This window comes from Notamacropus eugenii, chromosome 6, assembly GCF_028372415.1.
Source record: "Notamacropus eugenii isolate mMacEug1 chromosome 6, mMacEug1.pri_v2, whole genome shotgun sequence".
In the NCBI taxonomy this organism is placed as follows: Eukaryota; Metazoa; Chordata; class Mammalia; order Diprotodontia; family Macropodidae; genus Notamacropus; species Notamacropus eugenii.
The window spans coordinates 314,071,675-314,093,770 of NC_092877.1; the positions used below are offsets into that span (position 1 = coordinate 314,071,675).

At 40.2% G+C, this 22,096-nt stretch overlaps 1 protein-coding gene and 1 long non-coding RNA gene across 2 annotated transcripts in view; one reads left to right on the forward strand and one right to left on the reverse strand.

Annotated features, from left to right (window-relative positions):
- The window catches only part of MREG (melanoregulin), a 74,216-nt gene extending 65,640 nt beyond the window's left edge, over positions 1-8,576 (reverse strand). The window contains exon 1 of the mRNA XM_072617602.1: positions 8,026-8,576. Coding sequence (XP_072473703.1) covers positions 8,026-8,120 — 95 coding nt within the window. The 5' untranslated portion in view covers positions 8,121-8,576. The remainder of the gene's footprint in view (positions 1-8,025) is intronic.
- A 93-nt stretch (positions 8,577-8,669) lies between these two features.
- LOC140509747 (uncharacterized) lies at positions 8,670-16,336 on the forward strand. Its single transcript, XR_011968902.1, has 3 exons — positions 8,670-9,028; positions 10,915-10,969; positions 11,662-16,336. It is a non-coding gene; the product is annotated as an uncharacterized lncRNA (long non-coding RNA).
- Positions 16,337-22,096: the final 5,760 nt, after the last annotated feature.

Here is a 22,096-nt window from a genome sequence, read left to right on the forward strand (position 1 = left end):
AAGATACTTAGAATTACAAAGGAAACCAATTATATTGAAATATGATTGTCAATTTAAAAAAAAAAGGTGAAGGACTTCAGGTTAAGAACCCCTGACCTAGAAAAAGAATGACAAATGTAGGTAATGCTTCCCTCAGCATCCTTGGTGTAGCCTACTAGAGAAATGGTTTTGAAATAAGGAGTTCAAATCCTGGCTGGGCCACTTATTACCCATGTGACCCTAGGGCACGTCACTTAACCCCCATCTGAACCACAGCTTTCTCAGGTGGAGAATGAGGATGACAAAACTTGCACAGGGTTGTTGTGAAGATCAAATAAGACTATGTGTGCCCAAAGAGCCGGATGAGTGTAAGCTCCTATTATCAGTGTTATATATATGTCAGCTATTATTATCCCATCCCTGAATCACCAAATAAGACTGCTACAAACGGCAATTTTCTGGAAGCATGGTGACAAGGCAAGCCAGTTGGGCTACCTATGCACTCCCCAGTTGTGATCTACTTGTTACTAACACAGCTGCTATCTAGACACAAAGCCAGAGTCACCCATAGCCAGCTGAAGCTACGTTGTTTTTCTAATGGGTAACCACCAAAATTTCCAGGAAGCGTATTGAAAATGAAGTATGCTACTTTCTTTTGTAGCCAAAAACTAGAAGCAAAGTCAATGCCCACTGATTGAGGACTGGCTGAATAAATCATTGTATGTGAACATTAATTTTAATGTTAAAGAATTAATTTTAAAAGATAGTAATGTGTTATAAGAAACCATGACATGAATACATGAGAAGATTTCAATGAACTGATGCATAAGTGAAGTAAATAGAGCCACCTAAACAAGACACACAAGGGCTTCAGCAATGTCATTGGAAAACAACAAGAAAGTGAAAGTAACAAAGTTATGAGCAAGCCAAGCACTAAAGAAGAAATAGGTTTCATCTCCCTCCCCTCTTTGCAGAGGCATATTTGAATGTGTGTATGTTTTGTGTATGTATATGTGTGTGTACATATATATGTGTGTGTACACAAATAAACATATACATATGTATATATATGCTGTAAATATGTACGTATACATATGAGTATATACATACATATATACACTGTGTGTGTGCATATATATGTATGTATGTATATTTGAAATGACAGACTTCGTTGATGTGTTGGTTATTTTTGTTAACCTGTTTTTTGCCTCCTTTTTTTTATCTGTTTTTACAAGGGATAGCTCCCCTGGAGAAGGGGATGGTGGGGAAGGAAGAAGGAACATATTGGGAAATGAAGGTGATGTAAAAACAAATGAAAAATGAAAACAAGGGTGATGAAACAAAATGAAAGATAAAAAATAATTTAAGTGAAAAATGTTAAAAAAAAAAAAAAGTTAAGCATGCTTATTCATTCATTCATTCATTCAACCAACACCTATTCTCCATTCAGAGACACAGTCATGGATACTAATAATATACAGGGGAACTGCAGATGGACCTTGAGATAAGAAAAAAGCAGGTCATGCTAGATGAAAACATGGAAAACTTGAAAGGGAATATAGTCCATTTAGGGACTATATAGGGACCATAATTGAAGAATTGTGAATTAGAGGTCCATCCTAGAGCCCCTACGGAGCTTAGAGCAAGGAAACCATGGGTTCAAATCCTGATTCTGATTCTAGCTGTCCAGCCTTAGGGGAATTACTTCTCCACGTCTTCAGTTTCCTTACCAATAAAAGAGGCTAGTTTATGCTTTCGATGTCTGTCTCCTGAGACTGCTGTGAGCCTCAAATGAGATAGTGTGTTTTGTAAACCTTAAAGTGATATATAAATGTCAGTGGTTACTGCAGTTGTTTTCATTATTATCTCCTACCCTTAAAAGTTGTGGAAGGATAAATACAGCAAACATTTGGTAAAACAGTTAAGTGATACCGTCAGATGAACCCTCCTTATAACTGCCATATAATGGTGGCAGCATTAATAATTAGAAAGGAATGATATTCCTCTGAAAACATTTACAATAGCGCTCGTGACTGGCTTTCCTTCAGTGAAAGGGAAGCTGCAACTCTTAAGGCTCTTTCAACAATACCAAGGCTCCCTTTCCAAGGTCTCCAATTTCAGCACCAGAATATTGTGTTCTGCTTGACTCTGCAGGGCAGCCAAGGGGAGTCATGTGACTCTCTGGGTCACAGGAGACTACAGAACAGACTCCAGGGGTTAGAGGGCCTCTTACCTGTGCACTGGACTGTTGTGTTGGTGCAGTGTATGAAAAAGAGCTCTAAATGGCGTAGAAGGAGATATCAGAGGACCTAGACCCAAATGTCTCCTCTGAAACTTACAGTCCAGGGAAAAAAGAGCCCCCGAGTTCAAATTGTGTCTCTGCTCTATTTATCACCAGTATAATTTTGGGCAAGTAACTTAATCTGTCTGCCTCTTAGTCTCTTCATCTATAAAATGAGGAGTCTAAATCTCTGAAGTCCCTTCCACTTCTTAGTCTGTGATGCTCTGATTCCAATGTGGTCAGATAATTACTAAGTGGTAGAATCAGTAATTGATGAGGATTTCTCTTTTCTTTGTAGCTCACCACTTAGTCAGACATCAGGCTTGGAGTCAAGAAAAAACTGAGTTCCAACTCTTTCTCTGACCTTTATTAGCTTTTTGATCATAAGTGAGGCATTTAAGACTTGGGAGATAGGATCACAGGTTCATAGATTTAGGGTTAGAAGAGATCTTCTAACCCAACCCTCTCATTTTTCAGATAAAAGAGATCCATCCTGAGTCCCTTAGAGGTTGAAAGATTTGCCCAAGGTGATGTATAGTGACAGAGCCAGGATTCAAACTCAAGATAGTCTAACTCCGAGTCTTAAGGAGGCTTCCATGGTATCTCACTCCCATTTTGTAGGGAAGGAAACCAAGGCTCTCTGTGAACAATACACTCTCCCAAGGAACCCCAAAACTCTAGTCTACAAACCATTGGATAAAGTAGAAAGTTGTTCATGGGTTAAAAAATAAAGAGGGTGGAGAGAGGAGAAACAAATGAAAACCTAAGAAACATTAGAGAAACAATAGCATAGATTAAGCTAATTGTGGAGCAGAGAAAAATGTGAGGTTCTCCTCCAAAGAACAACCCATGGCTCTTAGCAGATGAGTCCGGAGCTTTGGTATTCCAAAAGGAATCTCATTCCAATATTTAGGTTGGTACAGAGCATGTAACCACCTTCAAAGCCATCCTACCAGTATTATCAACCCTGGCCAAACATCCAAGTCTGCCCTGCCCCAGAACTGGGATGTCATATCAATTGACACGTCCAGCATTACACAGCCAGTTACCTATCACTTGAAACCTAAGTTCAGAAGGATTTGCTAATGGGGTCCTGGGTTTTTAATTGAATTACATGGTCAAACCCTTAGATTTGAGTGTCCATTCCTAGATGAGGCAGTCCTGGATTTAATAGAGGCAAACCAAGACTTCCTAGGTGCAATTTAAAATATACATAGTTCACAAGTGGTTTTTATATCATATCAAGTCTATGAAAACTTGAAAACTAGATAAACTACTCACTGATTTTTAGCAAAAAAGGAAGCAAGCATTGATTAAGTGCCTACCATGGCCTAGGACCTAGACTCTAGGCACTATGCTACGTGCTTTCCAAATATTATCTCACTTGATCCTCTCAACAACCCATGGTGCTGCTATTTTACATTTGAGGAAATGGAGGCAGAGATTAAATGACTCGTCCAGAGTGACAGGTCTGAGGCTAGATTTGAACTCGGGTCTTCCTGACTCTAGACCCAGGGCTCTATCCACCATGGCACTTAGCACCTAAATCTTTTCATTTTCCCTACCCTCTAAAGGAACTTACAACCTCCTTATGGAGGGTCAAGACTAAAATAGTAAATCTGGCATCCTCTACAAGATACGTCTCCCACCTGGTCTGTTATTCTGTCCCTCCTCATCTCCACCTCCTGGCTTCCTTCAAGTTCCTGCTAAAACCTCACCTTCTACAAAAAGCCTCTAGAGATGCCTTAAATGCCTGTACCTTCCCTCTGCTGATTACCTCCAATTTATCCTGTATCTATCTTGTTCATACATAATTGTTTTATGTCATCTTCCTCTTTAGGCTGCTCTGTAGAGCAGAGACTGCCTTTCTTTGTATCCCCAGCCCTTAGCACGGTGACTGGCACATAGTAGGTGTTCAATAATTACTCATTCACTTGACACAGGAGCAACCATAAGAGCTACCATGCCAGTCACTGCTATCATGTGACCTTAGACAAGTCAAAAACTCTTCAGGCATCCAGTTCCTTCTCTTAAATGAGAGGATTGGATTAGGTGGCATATAGGATCCCTTCTCAATTTAAATCAGTTTATAGCTTCATATGTGCCTAAGTTACAAATCTCTCTGTGCTTCAGTTTCCTCTGGTGCAAAATGGGAATGACAATATTTGCATTCTCTAGATCATGAAGTTGGTTTGAGGAAAGCAATTTGTAAGCTTAATTTAAATGTGATTTACTTTCTATATTAATACTTCTTAAACTGTGGGTCATGACCCCACATGGTGTCACATAACTGAATGGCAGGGGGGTGGATGCAAAAAAATCTGACAATAGTAAAAGGTTTCTGAATATTCAATGACTCAAAATTAATTCAAAATATAATGCATAATGAATCCAAGGTGCTTCTGGCAGCACTCACCCATGTGGCACCACGCGACTTCATTGTAGCCTTCACTGCATTGATGACTGTAAAAATCAAAGTATCTACATTTTTTTTCAACATGAAAAACGTTGAAGATGCTCTCCATCCTGTAGCATCAAATATTCCACCATTTTACCTTGGAAGATGAGCTATCTCACAAATAAAATTCACATTTTTGGAAGGAGTTTTAGGGTGGGTTTTAGGTTTCATTATTTCATTGTGGCTCCTTTCTATGAGGCTACTAGTGTTATATGAGGTTGGCTGGTTTTAATCTACAGCATGCCACCAAAATTCTGTCTCACTTACTTTAAATGTATCATTTATGAAATTTCTACTGAAAAAGGGATAACCTCACAAAACTCTGGAATGTTGGTGGTGTGAAATAATAATTTATGCTTCTGAATCCTCAGCCCAAAGACAGTACACACCTACAGAGACAGAGTGATAGAAAGGACTTTCATGATCATATAATCCAATCCTCCCACTTTTCTTATGAAATAACCAAGGCCCAGAAACCTGGCCAGGGTTCACACGGTGTAGTAACATATTCAGACTATCTAGTGAAGTGTAGCACACCACACTGCCTGTAGAAGAGAACCATCTCACTCACTCTATGGGACTTGGGTTCAGAGAGATGAAGCCACTTCACACAGATTACTAAGAAGTAAAGGTAGGATTTGAACACAGATCCTCTAACTCCAAACTTTTCAAACTAAAAGAGTGCACAAAAAAAATGCTTTACTAAAATCATAAGATTGGGGTAAAGTGAGATCCAGCCTGGAATAAGGAGGGAGAATAAGGATGCCTAGTAGACATCTTAAACTCAACATGTCTAAAACAAGTCATTATCGTTCCCACTAACCTGCCTCCTCTCTTCTACCTTCCTTGTTATTGTAGAGGTCAACACCATCCTCCCAGTCCCTCAGGCTCACAACCTGAGTCATTAAGGACTCATTCTCTCTCCCACATCCCTAAGCTGGTGCCAAGCCCTGTTGATTTCACCTTTGCATCATCTCTGGAATATGTCTCCTGTCCTCTGATACTGATACCCCTCCAGTGCAGACCCTATCACCTCATGCACAGATTATTGCAATAATGACTGGTGGGTCAGGCTGCCTCCTCCAATCCACCCTCCATTCAGCCTCTAAAGTGATTTTCCTAAAGCTAGGTATGATCATATCAGTCACCTACTCAGTCAAGTCCAGTGGTTCTCTATTGTCTCCAGGATCAAACACAAAATTTTCTGTTTGGCCTTCAAAGTCCTTCATAACCTAATCTCCTCCTATTTTTCCATTCTTCCTATGCCTTACTCCAATACATACTCTTCAATCCAATCCAGTGGCTGTTCCACCAATAAGAAACTCCTTCTCTATACTGCACATTTTCTTTGGGTATACCCCATGTCTGGAATACACTCCCTCTTCTGCTCTGACTACTGACCTTCCTGGTTTCCTTTAAATACCAACTAAAAGCCTACCATCTACAAGAAGCCTTTTTCATTCTAGTGACTTCCTTTGGTTAATTATTCCCTATTTGTCCTGTATATAATTACTTTTGTTTAAATTTGTTTGCATGCAGTAAAGTCCTTGATGGCGGGGATTGCCTTTTGCTTCCTTTTGTTTTCCCAGTGCTTAACAGAGTGCCTAATAATACTGACTGATTGATAAACTGGATTTAAGTCCTGTTTGATAACATTTTTTGATTGATTGGATTTAAGTCCTGCTTGCGTCAATTTGTGGAGTAACCCTGGGCAAGTCACATAACTTCTCAATGGCCTACGCAGCTAAGACTAGAAATTGTCAAAAAATCTGCAGTAGAGAGAGTCTCCTAAACCAAAGATCATAGGAATCAATTTACAGGGAAACAGCTAAGGCCCAGGAGGCTAAGTAACTTGTCCAAGGTCATGTATATAGTAATTATCTGAGGAAAGATTTGAACCCAGGTATCTCATTTGCATTTGCCCTCCTAAAAAATGAGAACCCTAAAAATATTATTTCTAGGATCATACATGTAGACCTGCAAAGGATCTTAAAAATATCCAACCTTTCCATTTTACAGATGAGGAAACAGGTGGAGGAGCCGCAGGTGGAAAAGTGGATAAGCACCCTGAGTCCGGAGTTCAAAACTGACCACAGACACCAATAAGCTGCGTGACTACACAAGTTGTTTAACCTCTCTTCAGTTTCTTCATCAGTAATATGGGAGCAATACTACCTTCCAAAGTTGTGCTTTATAAATACTGGCTATCATTATCATCAGTAATAGCATCTTCCTGGGTTGGTGTGAAAATCATTTGCGAATATCAGTTGTGAAAATAGCATTTGTAAAACCCTTAGCACAGTGTGTGCCACATAGGACATACTATATGTTACTTATTAGTATTATTAATAGCATCTATCCCACCCCAGGTAGGTTGTTGTGAGATATTTGTAAAATTTTGTAAAGATGATATTTGTAAAGAACAGTGACTGGCACACAATGAGTTCTATATAAATGTAAGCTATTAGCTATTATTAGCTGAGGCCCACAGAGGTTAATCAAGGTTAGGGTGACAAAAGTAATAGGTAATCAAGGCAAGATTCAAACCCAAGTCTTTCCAAAGTTCAAGTCGGCCACTCTGCCCTTCCTATTCTGATCCCTCTGTTTTTAGGCTGACCCTATTCTGAACACTTCCCTCCCAGCAATTTTCCTGAGCCTCAATTTATTCAGAGCCAGAACTTTATATGAGTAAACTGTCCTTAACAAAGAAAGCATCCCTCCCCCACTCCTAAAAAAATCAGTGAATTGTCTCCTTGTAATAGAGGATTGTCTACCAGGCAGAGGACAGAAACACAATCTCCACTTCTTTTCCAAGGGAGAAACCCATCACTCCCAGTGGCTTGTTCCAGAACAGTCAAGATAACTTCACAGTTCCCCCCTTCCAAACTGGGACAGTCTGCTCAGAGGTCCACAAACACACGGATACTCCTCCCCTTTCAAAGCATCCGCTCTCATTTGTGTCTTCAAAGGCCCTCTCGGTACACTCCGGCCATAACTGCACAGCCAAGAAAGTTCTGTGGATCCCACTGAACCCAGTATAAATCCAGAGCAGAGCTCAAGAGGACCTTAGTGTGGCCAGAAGGATGGGCAGACAGAGCCACACGGAGAGACACACGGAGGGACACACAGCCACACACAGCCAGGCGCACGCACGGAATAAAAAGCTTCAGACACCAGGTTATGGCAACAGTATCAGGGACAGACAACTCTGGACCAGCGGTCTCCCAGGTCCCACCTTCGCGGAGGACGCCAGATTAGCATCCTCTAGCGCACCGGCTGCTGGATGGCCCCCTGGCATCTCCCTTACCTGAGCAGGGGCTCCTTCTCAGGCATCTCCGGGTCTCCCAGGCATCTGCACGGGCAGCAGCAGCACAGCGTCCTCAGCCAGGCCCGCAGCCCCATGGAGAGCTGTCCAGGACCGTCTGGAGACTCCGCAGGACCAGGTGGAAAGGACCCTAAGCGGTCCCGACCCCGTCTCCCTGCGTCTGCCTCGGTCTGTCTGTGGCGAGCCAAGATCCCGACGGGCGGCTGGATGTCCAGCCTACTTGAAGACAGAAACCGGCCGGACTGCCAGGCGAGTCAGCGCTAAGGCATCGCCGGGCCGGGCGCCGGGTACATCACGCTGCGGTCACGGTCACCAGCGCCTGGTGCGGGGCAGCCCCCAGCTTGGGACAGCCAGCACGAAGCCTAGAACGCCGTGCCACAGCCATGGCCGGTGGGCTCCTCTCTCCAGCCCTTCCCTGCAGCCGTTTTTACTACTCGGGAACCTGAAGCGGGATGTTTGGAGGCTGGCGAAGGCGTTTTTCTTCTAATTGTTTTTCCTATTCAATTCCCCCGTGCTAAGTGGAGCGCATGCCCTGTGCGGGCTTGGGAGCCTCTCCGGCCCCAGGGAAGTTACCACTGCTGCCCTCTAAGGAGGAAGGCGGGGACTCCAGCCAGATGTGGAAGCCGAGCTAACCCTCTCCTGCGCGCACTTCCTTTCAGGCTGCACAGCTGGCCCTCAGGCAAGAACCCAGGACTGAGCCTAGAGCCCTGGAGCTATTCGAGGACGAGGTGGCGTGTCCATCTATTTATACATTTTTATTGGCTTCCTCCCCTGTTGCCTTCTCCCCCCCCTTGTTTGGGTTTTGTTTTTCCTCCTAAAGGAGACTGAATGTCAGTTTCTTTGTCAGGTCTTAAAGGGTCGTGGAATTTTTGTGCGGTAAAGGCCGGTGGAGATTACCTGTCACAGGATAAAAATCTGGAAGAGATCCTAAAGATTATCTTGTCCAGCCCTCTCCTTTTGCAGAAGACAACTCAGCACCAGAAGGGTGAGCTGATTTGCCCAAGGTCACATCGCAAATTACTGGTGAAAACAGGTCTTCAAATTCTAGATTCCAAACCCTCTGCCCTTTTCCACCCACGAAATGCAAATACTATACTAAAATTCATGTTCATGGGACAATGAGGTATGGTTTCCTCGTGAAGAAACTAAAGCAGGAGACAGAAATTTGCCCAAACTAGAAAGAAGAAACAGAATCACAACCTATTAATAGGGGTATGTTGATTAAGACAAGAAAGAAAGAATATAATTTAAAAGTAGCGTACTGCGATTGTTAAGTGTAATTGATCCACAAAGAAGGGACAGTCTTTTGATAACCAACCCTGCGCCTTCTGAGCCACTGTGCCTTTACTGAGGATCACCTAGGTGCCAAGGACTGTGGCAAATGGTTGCATGGGCTATAAAGAAATAGAAGAGATGCTAGCATAAGAGTAAAGAGAAGAATTTCCAGTTGGAAGATGGGTAAAATTCAGACTCTGCCACTCATAAAGCACATGACCTTGAGCAAGTCTTCCTCATCTTTGGGTCCCCTGGATAAAATGAGAGGAGTTAGTCATTCTACTTATTAACTGAACCCTTGGAAAAGTCATGTAACTTCCTTGAGCCTCACTTTCCTTAGATGTAAAATGAGGGATTTAAATGATCTAAAGGTATATCTCTAAATTCTGTGCTGCTACAATAGTTATGTGAATATGTAACTATAGCACTAAGCAAAGCATGATGGCTTTCAGTCAGTGTCCCACCAGCATGTATGTGTGTATGTACACATACACATATATATATGCATGCACACATACATATATACACACACACATACACAATAACTTGTTCCTAATAATTCATCAAATCAAAGACCAGCAACAAAAACTAACAGACCCAAATGTTCCTTACAGTAGTACTTGTGCTTATGTAAAATGTCAGCATTTCCTTTACTATTTATCCTTTTATACTGTTGGGGTGCCCTTCTATAACTGTTTGACGCACTAGAAACTTCCAGAGAGCACAAATCTCCTCATCTGTTAAGAAGTTTTATTAGATAATTCCAGTCCTCAATCCCATAATCCTATGATCTTTTTTTAATATTTCCCTCAATTACATGTTAAAACATTTTTTAAAGTTTAGAGGTCCAAATTCTATCCCTTTTCCCCCTTTCTCCCTCTCTTTCCCCTCTCTCCCTCTCTTTCTCTCTTCCCCTCCCTGAGATGATAAGCAACGATCCTGTGATCTTAAGACTCATTTCTGCTCAGCAAGTTTGATATCATTTCCCAGTATTTGCCCACTCTGATGATTTCTGATCACTCTGTATTTCTATGACAATTTTTTCCCTTCCAAGAACTTAACATATGGACTATTTCTCCATGTTTTGTAAATCAGATCCCTGTTAATTAACGAGAGAGCTGACAGGCCGATCACCTACATCATCTGAGTACTTGAGTTTGGAATTTACCAGTGCCTTCTTCCCTATGCTGACGTCAGGTCCAGGGGAGTACCAAGGTTCCCTTTTGCCTGAAAATAGTTCAAGTGCTCTGCTGTTGCCATTCTGGGATCCTGAAACCAGCCCCACCCCCCACCCCCACCAGCAGCAGCAGCTAACATTTAGGAAGATCCACTGGGCACCTGATAGTACAGTCACTGATGACTCACTAGTATAATTCCTCATTTTCAAAAGTTCAGGTTGATATTTCCAGATTCCTCAAGACAGGGAAAAACTCCAGCTCAATTTGAGAAATAGGTAGCTTCTAAATATGGTTTCTTGTTTCCCCTCTCAATACTTTTTTTACGGTCACAGATATGGAGTCAGAGTTATTATAATAATAATATCTGGCATTTATAAAGCATCCCAAGAGATGACTTATTGTTATTCTCATTTAATAGATGTGGAAACTGAAGTTCACAGACGTTAAATGACTTGCCCAGGTTCAAACAACCAGTAAGTATCTAAGACAGGATCCAAACTCTGGTCATCCTTACATCAATCCAGCATTCTATCTACTACCCCATACTAACTCTAAGGTACACACACACACACACACACACACACACGCATGCATGCATGCACACACATGTGTATATAATATGTGTGTATTATACATACAATATTCATGTGTGTATATGCATATACATACGTATACACATGTTCATGTGTTGTATACATATATACACTATTTGCCTGGGTTTTCTATTTTTGCCAAGGGCATGTGTTTATATATATATATAAGCCAAGATTTTGCACCACTCTCTAAAGCTATAGTTCATTACGTCATGGACCCCTTAGGCAGTCTGTTGAAGCCTATGGACCCCTTCTTAAAAAAATAGTTTTAAATGCATAAAATAAAATACATAGGATTACAAAGGAAACCAAAGATAGTAAAAATAAATACGTATGCAGGACCTGATTGGCCCCTGCTGCCTTCTGGTCAAATAACGGCGAAGGCTTGGAACCTAAAGAGAGCAATTGTTCAGCTTTCAGTGTGAGCATTCACACACCACAAATTCCACAAATCAGGGTTTGATTCATTATTTTGTTGACTGTCTAGACTTAACAACACAGCAAAAGAATGAAGAAGATGTTAGTAATGCAGTTTTATTTAAAAGTGTGACATGTGCATTTTTTTTCCCCAGAGAGCTAGCTGTTAAACTGAAGGTCTACAGAGCTGTTGTGCAGACCGCATTGTTGTATGCCTGTGAAACATGGACAGTCTACCAGCACCATGCTAGGAAACTGAATCTCTACCATTTGAACTGTCTTAGGAAGATTCTGAGCATCACCTGGCAGGATAAGGTACCAGGCACTGAGGTCCTTGCTTGAGCTAAACTACCAGGCATTAAAACTATGCATCAGAGAACACGACTCTGATGGGCTGGCCACGTTATTCAAATACAAAATGTATGCTTGCCAAAAAGATTATTTTATGGAGAACTTGATGCCAAAAAGATTATTTTATGGAGAACTCGCATGGGGCAGGCAATCACATGGTGGTCAGAAGAAGCGATACAAGGACACTCTCAAGGTCTCTCTCAAGAACTTTGGATTTGTTTGTGGGACATGGGAGACACTGGCATAGGACTGCTCAGCATGGCATGCCCACATCAGAAACGGTGCTGTGCTCTATGAGCAAAGCAGAATTGAAACAGCACAAAGGAAACATAGGATGCACAAAGTGGGAGTGTCCACCCCAAATGTTCACAGGGGCTATCTGTGCCCAATCTGTGGTAGAGCATTCTGAGCTCATATTGGTCTGATCAGCCACAGTCAGACACACTGAAACTTCACTTTATCATGGTAATGTCATTTTGGCCCTCTTCGAGAACGAAGGACAACAACCAACCAGCACACCAGTGCCTGAGGACATTAAAAAGTATCACCTCAGTTGGGTTGGGGCCGCTCAGACTTGGCAAGTGCCTAGGACAACACAAGTTGCCAGGTGGTGCTCCCATGACCTGCTTCCTCCATCATTTGGATCTGAGAGAGATAATATATACCAAAGGCAAACCTAAGTACATGTTGAATATGCTTTCTATGTTAGGACAATTAATCTCCTTTTTTGTTATCTATTGCATAACTAACAACTACCTCATTTCTCCTAATGTTGCACCTGATCTCTTAGAATATTCACCTTAGGTTCACCTCTAATGCCATCCACATTCATGGACCCCTTGAATACTATCCATGAACCCCAGGTAAAAGACTTCTATTGTAAAGTTATGCAACTTAGGGCCATGTTCTGGGAGCCCAACTTTGAACCCTAGTGAACTCAGAATCATAGATGGAGAGCTAGAAGGAGTGTTAGAGGCCATCTTGGCTACCTCTCTCCTTCATTTTGCAGATAATGCAACCAAGTCTGAGGCTTTCCCAAGTCTACTTAGGTAGCAAACATCAGTAGTAGAATTTGAACTGAGGTCCTATGAACCCTGAGTAAAGGATCTTTCCACTGTACCATGTAATCTTTGAGATCATCTGCTCCAACCTTCTTGTTTTAAGATGTGGAAACTAAAGCCCAGAAAGTAAACTGACTTGCTCAAAGTCACACACTTAGGAAGTAATCAGTCAGTCAAAAGCATTTGTTTATTAAGCATTTACTATATGCCTGCCACTGTTCTAAGTTCTAGAGATACAATGAAAGACAAAAATAGACCCTGGCTTCAAGGAGCCCACATTTGAATGAGGAGATAATATGTAAATAACCATGTACATACAAGATGTATGAGCCACTAGGTGGCACAGTGGTTAGAAAGCAGGATGGGAGTCAGAAAGACCTGAATTCAAATCCAGCCTCAGACATTTAACTACTAGCTGTAACGCTAATTGTCTCAGCTTCCCTATCTGCAAAATGAGCTGGAGAAGGAAATGGAAAACTACATCAGTATCTTTGCCAAGAAAATGCCAGACAGGGTCACAAAGAGTGAGACATGACAACAACAAAAAATAGATGTATATATGTACATGTATCTCTTATATGTGTGTATTATACATACACACACACACACACTCACAGAGTATCTTGTCCTCTCTACAAAGGGCAAGTAGGTGGAAGACCAGGAAAAGCCTCTGGAAGAAGGTGCAATTTCACATCTCTTAGCATTTCAGGCAAGAGAAACTCTCAGCGATGGAATGTTGTGTAAGGAACAGCAAGTAGCTAGTTTATAAAGTGTGTGAAGGAAAGTAAAATCAAAAAAGACTGGAAAGCGAAGAAAGCCAGATTATTAAGAGCTTTAAATGGCAAACAGAGGAATTTGTATTTAATCTTGGTATTACTAGGGTACCACTGGAGTTTATTCAATGGGGAATGAGAGGGAAGAGGTGACATGGGCAGACCTTTGAGAAAGTTACTTTGGCAGTGACTAAAAGATAGATGGGAGCAGGGAGAGACAAGCCAGAGTCAGGAATCCAGATCAGAGCTTGTGATTCTAGGTCCAGTAGGCTTCCCTATGGCATCACACTGTCTCTCAGAAATGACTGGCCCAGGGTCACACAGCCAGAAAATGAAACTGCTGGAATTTGATTCCAGGTCTCCTGACTTTGACTAGTCCTTTGTCCTGTATGATACTTCCTATCTTAATTTTTTCCATCCTCTATTTTCCAGGGTTGAGGGCCCTCTGGTCTTCAGAGTAGAGGTTTTACATTCATTCACTACCACCTTCACTACCAGCTTGCCAGACCCTCTTCAAGGTTTCCTTTAAGTGCAGGTAGGGTCTGTGACACATCTGCTCTGAGGCATAATAATGTTAGCTGACAATCTGAGTTTAAAAATGTCAATATAAATGACTAAAATACAGTTTGCATTTTATATAGAAGTGTAAATATTAAATAAAGTATTATTGATTGACCTGGAATGGCTCTTAAAAAGCAGATCCATCTACCTTCAGGGAATTCGCAGAAGGAAGACAGTCACGTCATTACCAGTCATGGTGATGGAAATAATCATACCAGTGCAGAGGAAACTTTGAAGTCATTTACTTCTCTCTCCCAAAAAAGTTCTCCAGTTTCAGGCTCATCCTCTGTCTATCTCCCCTCCTCCCAGCTTCCTTCAGGGTGGGAAGTCTGGACCCTCCCTACCCCCTCCCTGCCCTGCAACTAACATCAGAGAGAATCTGATTGATAACACTATATATCCCTCAGGAACAGTCTACCTTAGCTGAACTAGATTAGAGTTGACTAACAATTACCTTTCTCATGAACCCCTAAACACCAAAACTGGGTTCTATTGATATCTAAAGAACAGATGGCATGATCCCTTTCTCCCAAGGGTTTGAGTTATAGGACACTGAGATAAATCATGTTGCACTACAGTACATGTATGTCAGTGGTACTCCCCAAATGCAGGCTACACTCCCTGAGAGGTCAGGGATATCCTCTTAGATCCAATTCAGTTTGATTCAACAAACTTTAATTGAGCCCCTACCGTGCAATAGTCACTGGGCTAGTCGCTAGGGGTCTACAAGGAGAAAAAAATGAAACACCTCCCGTCCTCATCTTCTGTGGTCTAATGTAGAAGGAATCTCAATCACTCGGTGTCTGTGCACCCTCCACTGGCTCCACCCTTGTACTATTTACCAGAAATGCGCTAGAAAGAGATTGAGGTCAGAGGAGATGGAGAATCAGAAGATATGGGACTTCTTTTTTTTAAGAGAAAAGTAAGTAACATCAAAGTATGGTCTGGGCAAGTGCAATTATTATGTATAGCTGTCTGGGTTTCTAGTTTTCCCTGAAGGCAGATGGGCCTGCTTTCTTGGATTCATTCCAACTCAATCAATATTTCATCTGATATTTGCAGTTTCTATATGTATCACACAAAATGTATTCTCGTCATTTATATTGACTTTCTTAACTCCGCTAGTCAATCAATATTATTACTTCTTACAATAGATCCTCAGGGAAAATCTTAATGAATAAATTCATTGTTTATTCCTTAGGTATAGATCACATATGTCCTGACTCCTTTCTAAAAGTAGTATGTTTTTTCTTTTTTTTTCTTGACTCAATAAATATTGAGTTACCTGCAAGATCAGATAAGCATTAAAGGAAGTACAATGGATTTGGAGTCAAATGACTCATTCAACATTGCCCCAGAACTCTGACAACCTAAATATTCAATAAGTCAAACAAATTGACCTTGGTGCCCAGTGCACAAAGCCCTGGGTTTATTGAACTGTAGATATATCCTAAAACCATATCTCTTTGGCTCATTTTGCTCCCCATCCCCACCCCAGACTTTCCTCTGGGAATCTTCAGAATATAACCCATGTCTAGACATCCATTGGTATGAATAAAAGGGTTCACTCTTTCCTATGCAATCAATCAAGGTAACAATGAATATCAAATATAGGATAGCCTTTATTTTACCTCAGACACGGCAGCACTCAGATTGAGAAATCACAAGTGTCCAGGGCCTTCATGTCCTGAGCATTCTATCCTTAGGGGTCACTAGAAGCCCCAAAGATCCAGCACTCTAGTCTTTAAAAATGGTGGGAGTGGAGGGCAGCTGGGACACAGAATATAACCAGAGTCAACTATCCCACCCTAAAGCACAAGAGAGGACAGAGTCAGACCTCAACCCAAAGCCCCAGTTCAGGATCTAGAGCTGGAGAAATGAGTAAATCAAAGAAAAGTCCCACCATTATAAAGAATTATTATAGATCCAGAGATATTCAAAAAGAAGAAAGTAACTCCAAAATTACTCTAAACATTGACTTATGGGAGAAAAATGGATTTTTTCATAAGGACCATGTAACTAACTGGAAGAAATGAAACAAGAAAAAAATTTAAGGAAATAAAAACTTTGGAGGAAAGAATTAAAAAGAGAAGAACTGTATTGTTCTATCTATTCTGTATATGTCTGTGTGTTTGTAAAGTGTTTTGTTAAATTGTAAATGCAACCATGTAGCCAGCCAGAGTAGCAAGGGCTGTACCTGGACTTTCCCTTGGAATTCTCCTATCTCTTAATCTTCCCCTCTCCTTCCCTCCCTGATTACAGCAGCCTCAGAGGAGTGAGTGGGCTAGAGGGAGAGTGAGAGAAAGAGAGAAAAAAATGTTTTACTGTTTGGTTTGATCTGTTGCATGAATGGTGTTAATAGAAAGTTTGAAAACTTTTAAGAAGTTGTTAAAAAAATTTTTTTCTTTTTGCATTCTAAACCCTGGTCACGTTTTTGAATGTGAAAAGAAAGATAAAGGTAAATGAACCTCAGGTAGTCTGCAGGGAAAAGTTGAGTTTTGATTTGATGAGATCTCAAAGCTAAAATCTATGTTAGGTTTGAATTGGGTCAATGTAACTGATACCAGACAGTGCGTTTAAAATTGCAAGTTCACTTTGGAATTTCAGTGACTTCTTTTGAAGGCATTGACTCTCTCCAGATTCTGAAGAATGAAGACAAGGGGGGTGAGTATGGAGGTTCTTCAGGTATCTGGATTTTTTGCTAATTTAAGGAGAGCAGGTGGGATTTCAACTCTTTCTAGAGCCTGAAATTCCCAAGGCAGATGGATGAGACAGCAGTATTCATGTGCCTAGACCATGTGCTAAGGGGAGGTTACCCCCTTTCCCTCCCAGTCTGAGCTAATTGGGAAAGCTCCTGGTCTGGTGGACCTTGGAAGGGAGAGGGGAGCTATAAAAGGGCATTTCAGTTCTTTAAGGAAGTAGATCAAAAAGAGATTATAGGAAGTTATAAATAAAGTTTTCTTCTAAGTAGCAAGAGTATTTTAAAAAGGGCAAAAATGTTTATCAGTAGTGATTATAAATCCAGGTTTGATATGATTCAAGTTAAAATCTGTCCTGAAGGAATACAGGGTAGCATCTGAGAATGCTCTTCCTATCAGGATTAAGCAGAAAGATATTGTTATTCAACATTTATGATTGTAAAATGCTTAACACAAGGATGGGTATGAGGAAATTGTTACACAACTTTTAAATTTGGAGTTTGTTATATATAGATTGGGGTTTTAAAAGGATGTGATAGAAATTTGATAATTTGAAACTTATATTTGGTTATAAATAAGCAATGAAAATGCTGATGTTTGCTATATAATGGTAGATTTAAGCTAGAAAGATATTCCAGTACAGACAATTATAGTTATGATGTGGAGGAACTGGATAATCTGAGTAATGGGATTGAGAGACTTGGAAAGATAAAGGTTTTGATTGAAAATGAGTCAGTTTCAGATGGTTTCAGTAAGTAGTGAGAGTGTGAGGAAGTCTTTTAAGAAGAGAGAAAAAAAAATCATGTAACTTGATTTGATAATTAATAGCTCAATTAAATTTGAGATGACTCTATCTGAAAGGATATCAGGTGATAGAGTGTGCCCCCATGGTGGTAAGGAGATGAATTACTGTTCAAGGTGATGTGGAAATGCATTCAACTGAATGGTGAATGTATGTAATGGCTTATTTTAAGTTTTAAGTAAACTTAAATAAGTTTAAATTTTAAAGTAAATCTAAATGTTGTTATATTAGGAATTGCATTGCTAAATTAATGATGAACTGGTTAAAAAAACTGTTATGAATTCTGTGTAAGAGCTTCTGTATTGTAGAATTCCTATTGAGAAAATGAGAATCCTTGGGAAAAAATACACACAAATGCACACACACACACACACATATCACATATAGATAGATAGATAGATAGATAGATAGATAGATAGATAGATAGATAGATAGATAGATTGATAGATAGATAGATAGATTGATAGATAGATTGATAGATAGATAGATAGATGATAGATAGATAAATAGATAGATAGATAGATAGATAGATAGATAGATAGATAGATAGATGTATATGTGAAATTTTCAAGCCTGTTCCATCTAAGGATGTTAAAAAGTTTATTTCTGCTAAGAAGAAAGTTTTAGCTAAAATTTTTTTTTGCTATGAATCAAGAATTTGCAAAAGTACGTTTATAAAAGCTTATGGCCAAATGTGAAAAGGCCTTGGTTTTAGATCTTTTGTAAATTTTGTCAATTAGGTTCATACGGGGTTTGTGATAAATCATAACTCTTCTTAGAAGAGGAGAATATTTGTTGTATGAAGAAATGTTTTGTAAAATCTTTTGAATTATTTTTGAAAAGCTTACTTACCAAATTTATATTTGTAAGCCAATTTGTTATAACTTCAGATTTCATGAGGGGTTGGAGGATAATGGACAAGATAAGGGAAACCAGGAAGGAGTCCTTGACTGAGGAAGGGTGGCCCCAGGTGGTCTGTGGGTTCCAGCCATGGTCTTGATGGGAGCATCCAGTAACCTGGAGATTTAGATTGATAGTACATAGTAACAGGGAAAAGCTCATGGACCTCAGGAGAGCCAGTTCACGTGGGGAAAGTCAAGGAGTTTTCATCATGGCTTTCTGGTAGACCAATAATCCTTAGATTTTTCTCTCCTAGATCAACTTCCCAGACCAATGGTTTTTCCAATTAGATATTTTACATTTTCTTCTATCTTTTCATTCTTTAGATTCTGTTTGACTGATCTTTGATGTCTCATAGATTCGTTAGCTTCTACTTGCCCAATTCTATTTTTTATCAAATTGTTTTCTTCAGTTAACTTGTACATCTCCTTTTCCATCTGTCTAATTGTTCCTTCTAGGGAGTTATTTTCACCTGTTAGGTTTTGTAATTCCTTTTCCATTTGTCCAATTGCTCTTTTAAATTCTTCTGTGATTTCTTTTTTCATATTTTTAAAGTCATTGGTCAGTTTTTCTTCTGTTTCTCTAATTTGGGTTTTTAAATCCTTCCTGAGCTCTTCCAAGAAGGTTCTTTGTGCTTCAGACCAGTTCATATTCCCTTCTGAAGTTTTGGATGGGAGTACAGTCTCAATGTTGACATAGATCCTATGGTCTTTTCTGCTTTGCTTCTTACTCATGATAATAACCTTTTACTGGCTTTTAAAGTAGATCTCTGCATCTGTGGGACAGGGAACTCTATTCCACAGTTCTTGTGCCTAAAACTTGAAGCTTTGTGGTCTTTTCTGCTTTGCTTCTTACTCATGATAATAACCTTTTACTGGCTTTTAAAGTAGATCTCTGCATCTGTGGGACAGGGAACTCTATTCCACAGTTCTTGTGCCTAAAACTTGAAGCTTTGTGTGTTGTAGCCTCAGGTTCTTTCAGCTAGAAGCCAAAATGTTGCAGCTTACCTGGTGCTGAGCTGGCTGGTGTTGGAAAGCAGAGGCCAAGTGAGGTCTTTTTTGGGTTTCCCCACAGTTACCCTGGAGCTAGCTCATCAAGGATGGGGGAGGGGTGGTCTGGACACTGCAGGTCTCATCTATTGAGCTAGAGCATAGGCAAGCTCAGCTGTCTGCTCTAGTGTCTTCCCAATTCCTCTGGGATGCTGAGGCATGCCTAGGGTCCTGGTACTGGCAGTTGCTGGCTTCATCCCCCCTGGGGTTCAGGATCTTCTCCAAGTTTGTTGGGGTGGGACAGTCTTAGAAAATTTTGATCCTGCACTGATCGCCTTTGTCCACAGCAAGAGGAACCCTCCTTAGTGATCTTACTAGCCTCATGGGGTGAGAATCTGTTTACCCCTTCTGCTGCTCCCAGTGTTCTAGGATTTTTAACAGGGAGATATTCTCTGGGCTCATCAAGGTCAACAAGGGGAGGGAGATCAAGACAAGGAGTTTTCAAGGTGAGGCTTTCCAGGGTCCTTTTAGACGAATTGAACTAAAACTCTTTTGGGTAAGAGATAAAGATCCCAACTTGGAATAAGGTCTTTCCCTGTTACAAAATGATATAAAAGCAATTTGCATTAAAACAATTGCCTGAATTAACTACTGAGACTAAATAAGAGACATCTTCAGTCTGGGGGAAAGAATTACAGTCTAAGTTTCTTAAAGGCAGGTAACCTCTGGTAAAATATTTTGTGTTAATGGAAAAGTTAAATGGTTTTGTTTTGATTTGAATTCATTCCATGAACATAAGTTGAAATTAGTGTTTGAACTTATCATACATGGAGCTCATTTTTTAGGTTGAGCAGGGTTAGGAAGGTACAGAGTAGTCTGGGAAAGATTAAATCTATTGGAGCAATAACTTATGGTTATAATGGTAAATTTGATTTTATGATTGTTATTTAATCAGGAACTAGAAAAAGTTTAGAAAAGCATGCAAGCTACTTAAGACTTGCTTCTAAAGATCTTCCTTAGCCAATGTGAAATTATAGCCGTATCTGAAACTGATTATTGTAGCTTGCTATTTTAAGATTTTATGGAACTGTTAACTGACTGTTCTTCTGACTCTAACTCTAGGTGTGGACAGCAAGAGAGACTGTCTGAGCCACTGATTTATGATGCCAGTAAGCCTGTGAGATGCTGGTATGAACTGCAAAGTGGTGATCTCATGGGAAGGTTGGAAGAATGGCTGTTCAGCCTAGGCTGAGTTAGGATTCTCCTGACTCAATTTCCCCAGTGATACCTGGAAGACTTTAATTCTGGCTGAATGCCAGTTGGCAATCTACTCCTGCCTAGAACTGACATGAAGTTAGGGACATGTTGTTTCCCTGAAATGTCCCTACTCTTAGTGGCCATTTCCTATAATCAAAAGTTTTGTAAGCTTAATACCAGATCTATTAAATAATATATTGTTGGAAGGGGAACATCTGAGGTTAAGTCTAAAATTAAGCTATTAGGCTTGGGATTTAGACCAACAACAAGTTAGGGTCCTTTAATCCTTAGTAATAGTGTGGAAACAATCAGGTCAAGGGCTTGTGATGTTAGCATACATAGTTATTATTTTGTCTCAGTTAATGTTAAAAGAAAAATGGTTTGTGGTCTATATTGTAAATGCTTTCAAAGAAGTATCACATGACTAGAAGTTGGGATTATTTTATGATATGATATGTACTGTGTTAAAAATGATTATTTATTGTATTTACGTTAGTACTGGAGCCTTTTATTGACTCAGTGAAATCTCATCCTCCTGATGGAAATGAATAGTAAATTAATGCAAAATGTAAAAACTGGGTTCTAATGTGAATTTCTTAAACATGGCAATTGGCCAAAGTTCCAATTTTGATTTTGTAAGAGTGATAAGAGTATAAAGCTTAAGAATGGTAATCTAAAATTGTATCAAGGTCAGTTTTGTAGGAGAGTGGGCACCTGGATTTCTACAAGAAGATAAAGAAAAGAAGATGCAGAGATATTGTGCTGAAGATGGCTTGAACCAGAAAACTGCATCAGATGATATTCCTCTCCAGACTACTGTATGAGATGGAACTTCTAAATGGACAATTCATTAATTTACCTTTTGCTTTTGAATCTCTGTATCTATACTTATGAAAGGGGACTGCTCTCTTGTAATTTGTCAATGCATTGGTCAACTTTGCTCCCTTCCCATTTCCATATAAAGGGAAGATAGATGAAGGGAAGAATTCATAGTGGAAAGAATGCGAGGAAGTATTAATTGGATTTAGGTGTGGAAACAAAAATTTTAATAAAGAAAAAAAAGGGGGGATTTTGTGGGAGGCAAGAAATTTCTGTTTTCCACATTTCTAGGTGATAAGGGTCGTGACCTAGCATGGACTGGTTAGAAGTCAGAAACTAATGCACAGGCCCAAGAAACTGTATGAGGAAGTGCCTATC